Genomic DNA, 6,116 nt, shown 5'->3' on the forward strand with positions numbered 1-6,116 from the left:
TGGCCAAAATGCATGGCCTAATTTTGACCCAAACAGAGGAGTTTTCCTTTGGAAAAGAAAAATCCTGTGTTAGCAGGGTCTCACTCTGTTACAGCAATCAGTTGCATTGCCCAACAAATTATGTACAAGTAATGTGGCTATAAAAATACACCTCAGCTGTTTAAGCAAATGCAACTATGGCAGGTTTTGCTGTTTTCCTATGCAAAAGCGTGAATGCAGATGAGATGAGGTTCTGAAACAGAACTAGAGAACAGGAAAGTTGTGCAAGTAGGTATGAAAACATGTAGAGACAGTAGTAGGGACAGCATTTTTTTAACCAAAAAAAATTTTTGTGAATGAAAATAGTAAGCAGAAATAAACATAGTCTTTTCTCTACCAAAGAGCAAGCTGGACAGGATGTAACTGTTGCAGAAGTAATTTAAGTAACTGCTGATTAATGACTTACTACACAGCTTCAAAGCAGTCATAGGATTATGGCCTTAACATGTATCAATTACTCTGTGGGGTGGAAATGAGAAACTACTAAAAGATGTAACAATTCAAAACAGGGCAGTCAAACAGGATACAGAAACAAGTTCTGCCACTAGGACGTGCTGTCCTCTGCTGATGACAAAGGGAACTCCAGATGTATCAGAGAGCAGAAGTCGTCATTTACTGTCCAACTCACACACACACTGCAAAAATAATTTATAGTTTATTACTTCTGTGAGAAAAGTATTCAGGAACAGATAATAAAATTCATCTTTAGAACCAAAAGTAACAGAATTACCCAGTTACACTTAAACCGCCGCACATATTCATACACAAGCTTATATGCTGTACATTGTCATAATTATGAAGCTGAAAATCCACTAAATACAGAAATATTTGCAATTCTCCTTCCTAGTAGGTACAATGACAATATATATTCATGGATTTATGGTGAGCATATATATATATCAGAGGATATACATATGCACACCAAGTATATATCTATTATTAAAACAGGAGTACACTGCTATACAGGTGCCAGCTGGAGACAGCTGGGGGTTCACTGTCACTTTGTAGAAGCCATATTTTCCCAATCTATTCCCAACTCTATCAGGAAAGCACACTGCAGCATCCCCCAGAGACAGCTATTGTTACTCCCTTCTGGAAGCACTGTGCTTTCCAATTACTACAGGTGGCAGCGACACGATTTGACAGGTTCTTGTCTGCAGAAATCTTAACAGCTGACATCCAACCCAGTGATGGGAAGGATCTGGACTAGATCACAAAGAGTTTAAATACTTTATATTGTTACTGTACACCAGCAAATCCAGGCACTTAACATTATCAGTATTTTTATTCTCAACTGTTCTAGAACTATGGGTGAAAGCTCATCTTTACTAAAATCAAGAACAAACTTTCCACAGACCTCAGTAGAACAGGATATCATCTTACATTCTAACAGTTCTGTAGTTTAATAAATCCAGGCGTTTTATATGTTTGGCAAAGTGCGTATTTTAAGAGAACCATTTGGATATTTATAATAGTTTGACTGACCTTCAGAGTCAACATATGATAAATTCTCTACAAGATAAAGGCACAATATTTACAGGTACTCTTACTACTGCAGCTTTAAATAAGAGAAACTAAATAACCACTACAATCTTTTAAATTAAAATGTTGAGAATTATAGTAATAATCTTTCATAAAAAAGTAGATATGCTTGTGCATTTAGTACTCTTGATTCTGGAACCATCTGAACATGGGCATCACTAACATAAACCCACTGTCCTCCTGATGCTCCCATGGCTTCTTTTAAACCTGAAATGCAAAAGCAAAAAAGTTGTTTCTTGTCTTTCACATCATCATCAAACAAATACAATGGATACTTCAAAAAGTAAGAGAAGCTTTTAACCCACATGAGTAAATAATGACTTAGATGCAGTCCAGTATTTGTAGTTTGGAGTTTACAAGACAAAGAGTACTGTAAGATAAATTGGTGGAAGACAGCACTTACAAATGTACGCTGCCATCACTTTTTAAATATTTTTCAAAAAGCCTAAGGCATTTCAAGTACAGCTTACTGAGTTCTAACACTAAATTATGCTACCACACCACCAGTTCTGACATGGAAAAAACATCGTATCTCAAAAGCTGACTGGTGTGAAATTCAGAGCACAGAAAGATCTAATCTGTTCTAATAATCATTTCAAGGGAGGCATAGGACCGAGGGAGACTTCAGTTTCAAAAATAACGTTAAAAAATGGTCCTCCATGAAAAAATTTCTTGCTGTTCACATTAAACCAGAGTATTCCAGATTCTTAAGCATTAAAAAAATTCCAATCCTTCCACAGGTAAAATGCTCAAATATACAGAAGATTTATTTTAAATTGTCATAGATAGAATTTATTTATGTGGCCCTAAAAATAACAGAATATTCTGAACTAAAACAAATATTTGCTATAAATCCTCTTAAGGCTAAAGAGCTGTAGCCAGTGGTTGCTTTTGGTTTTACTCACAGGGAAAGGAGGCTCTGTTTGTACATACCCAGAACATTTTTAGTGGTAGAAATATGCTCTAGTAATTTCTTGGAGGGTGTCCTGACTTTCACATATGCCGCATAATGACCACCTCTCATTGACCCACTGTGCTCTACTATTCCATATAGACTATATAGCACTCTTGCACCATCCGCCACATTCTGCATTCCCAGAAACACAGAAAACAGAGACATCATTTCACAATGAATTTTACAGATATCTTAACTAGCTGTCAACAGTATTACTTTAAAAAAAAAACAAACAGAGACATCTACAGCATTTCCAATGGTAAAATACATCTATTAAAAATACTCAGTAGTCTCTTAATTGAATTTAGTTACCAGGGAAGTAGCCATACTTGTCCTTAATGCTGTTAGATAACATTAACACCATCAGGGCACCATAGCTTAACTAAGACTAGTTAACATCCCTGATATTCATGGTATGTATGGAATTGCAATTAGTTACAATTCTGATCTCGGGATACTACTTGAAAACATTCACTTTAAAATTTCCCTAGGAAAGGAAGGGATAATAGACATCATCATCATCATCACCATTATTCCAGTTTAACTTGTGCTCAGGACAACAACTATTGAAGTACAATAAAAATAAAGATTTGAAATGAGTACCTTGCAAGATGCAGAACAAAATGGTGCTAAGTCTAAAATCAGTGGGAAATCCACGTGCCTATTTACCTTCCGTAGACTCAAACCAGCCTTCAAAAGACAAGAAAAAAAAAACCTGTAAAATACATATTTTTACTAGGAAGCTTTTTAAAACTAAGGTGTACTACTATACTATTAAAATAAACCAAAACCAATAATAAGATTGTAACTGATTTAAACATTCTTTGTTATTTTTTCAGTAGCACCTGCTGCACATAAGCGTGATGGACACGCAAGAGTTTCCCTGGATACATCTGAATGGCTAAATGCACTCTGAAGTTATTAGGCAAAAAACCATAAGCAGGTTTCAAATAGTGGTTCTAACAGTTCTCCCTATAAAAAGCAAATATCGGTATACACGATGACTCTTAAAGAACTGCTTATCTGACAGTGGGGAAGAGGAATATACAAGAGGGTTTTGCCCTTTTACCTGGTGGAATCTTTTCAAATGGAGAATAAGAATAGCAGGAACTGAAGAAATCAACAGCTGTTTCCGAGCATTTGTGTAGACACCTTCCATTTTCTTTTCTGTATTTACGAATATAAAATTAATTTGTAAAGTGAGGGCAGTCACACAGAATTTAAGTATTTTTAAACATACAATAAAATAGATCTATGTTGCAATGATTTTGTACATGTTATATAAATGCAAGGGAAATTTTGTGGAGTAACAGAAAAATATTTTCTCATTTTTCTAGTGTTCAATAAATGTAATCTGCCAAATCTGACCATTATTTTAGCCTGTCCTGGGAAAATCAGATCAGAAGTTGGAAGCATGTACACTATCTAGGTCAGCCTGCACACTGAGATACAAAACCTACATTATCTGTTACTACAGCACCTAACTTTCCTGTTAAAACCATTTAACCTGACATAAATGGATGATCACTGGAACAAGAAATGGAAGGCACAGGTCTCTTTATCTACGGTAACCACTGTCATAGATTAATTTTCCATTATTCAGTTCTTTCTGAATGACTACATACTTTGTGCTTAAGAGTAAGGTCTGAAGAGGTGTGTCTACTTCAGGATGCCTCATAACCTGCTGTCTTGAGTACACATGATTGGGAAGTATGGACTCCAGTCCCCCTGTGGTGTAGAGGGAATTGAATCCAGGGCTCTTCCCAAGAGTAGCTCAGTGAATAGCTTAGTGTTGTGAACTGATTTTCCTTTTCCGTTTTTCATTGGCCCACGGAACCAAAATATGGTACTTACTCTCAGTCCAATAATGATAAATGAATGATTCTAAAATACTATTTTTAGATTATTTTTTCTGAATTTACTCATGCTTAAGTTGCATCTCTCCAGATATCTATAAAGGAGCAGCAAATGGGAAATTTTTTGTTACTGTAAGAACTCCATTTATATTCTATTTATAAATAATCTCAAGAGTCTAATTCTTTTATCCTTCTGAATTATTATACATCAAAAAAAATCCTCCAGTCTTTTTTAAAAGTTTATTTTTCATTATACTTCAATTGTTTTTCTTACTCAGAAATCGAATGGTCTGCTTGGGCCATACATTGAGGAAAACATTGTCACAAGAAAGTCGTTCTCTCTCATCTCCATTCTTACAAAGCTTTCTAAGGTTTCTTGCCCTCTTCATTACAAGTGTCTTTTTTTGCCCCTCTTACATACGTAATTATATTACTTCCCTGAGTATGTAAGTTGCTAAGCTGAATATTACAGCATTTATTTCAAAGCTTCTAAAATTGTAAAGAACAGAAACAACAGCGAAGATTAATAGCGAATGATGAGCCTATACAGTTTATGGTAATCTTTCAATTACTTATCTTAGATAAAATAAAATATGCAAAACAAATTCTAAAGTTACTTCTACAATTATGTTCTAATATAAAATTTAGTGTTGTTCCCTTTGCAGGATGAAATTTTAAGTTGTTACAAGCAACTTCTGCTTGGGGAGACATTTTCTATGTAGCCACAAGGGGGAGGCCCATGCTGGAGCCATCAAACCACAGTGAGTGCACAGGTTTTGAGAGGCAATTTGTAGTGTCCAGACAGATACAAGCACTTTACCTGTGGAGTTGGTTTTCTTCTGATGCTTCTGTTTCCTTTCTGTGCAGCTCTCACATAAAAGCTTGTTGTTCCCCATTAGGAGCTCTACAGAGGTGAACTGGTAAAGGCACGACTGAACAGAACATTCCTTTGAGCTAGTTATATAGCTTTGGGAAAGTGTCTGAAAAGCATTTTGAGGGTTTTGGGATAGCGGGGATTTGTCTCCTGAGAACATGGAATTATTCGATAAACCTAATGCTGGATCCCCACAGCTCAAATTTTTATCTTCATTTATAATATCACAGAAGCTGAGTTTGGATATGGCACTGGAAATCATCTCGTCATTACTGTCACTTGGTTTGTTGTGCGGCATCTTAACATTTATGTGGTTGACATGCAAACCAGACATGTTGCTGGACGAGCTGAAAGCTGTTTGCTTAGAAGCACTTTCGCTTTCTGAGGCTTCACTGTCTGCATCAAAGCTGCTTTCAGAGCGGCTGGCTTCCTTCTCACTGCCGTCTGTCTGACTTCCATTTACAGTGGAGTCAGCACTCATGTCTTTGGAGTACTGGATGCCAGAGCTACCTTCCAGCTCAAGCTTTTTATTTTTTTCCTGCATGATAACAGAACTTCTTCCTTCTTTATTTGAGGAAGCTTTTCTGGCAAGCCGTCTCTCCTGGTTCAATTGATTCTGCAAATAATGGTATTATTATTTCAGTAATATAGAGGAGAAACAGAAAACAGATCTGTGATCTAATATAGCTTCTGTAACATGACAAATTCAAAGGAAATTAAACCTATTCTTTTGTATTCTCCATCTCTCAAATGTTTAAGCTACATGATCTCCTTAAGATCTTTTTAAACCAATTTAGGATTAGAAACCTACACCTCAGTCAGCTAAGAGCATTATACTTACTGTGAGACC

The 6,116-nt window shown here is 36.0% G+C and overlaps 1 protein-coding gene across 1 annotated transcript; it reads right to left on the reverse strand.

Moving 5' to 3' along the window:
- Positions 1–1,270: 1,270 nt before the first annotated feature.
- On the reverse strand, positions 1,271–5,882 carry LOC104467856 (ubiquitin carboxyl-terminal hydrolase 45-like; the record flags this gene model as incomplete). Its single annotated transcript, XM_010081803.1, has 5 exons — positions 1,271–1,788; positions 2,515–2,668; positions 3,140–3,226; positions 3,606–3,703; positions 5,213–5,882. Coding segments are annotated over 5 exons (1,143 nt in total), but the record flags the coding sequence as incomplete, so codon positions are not given.
- Between the last annotated feature and the right edge of the window lie 234 nt (positions 5,883–6,116).

The sequence above is a fragment of the Pterocles gutturalis genome, unplaced genomic scaffold (assembly GCF_000699245.1).
Source record: "Pterocles gutturalis isolate BGI_N339 unplaced genomic scaffold, ASM69924v1 scaffold53584, whole genome shotgun sequence".
Lineage (NCBI taxonomy): Eukaryota > Metazoa > Chordata > Aves > Pterocliformes > Pteroclidae > Pterocles > Pterocles gutturalis.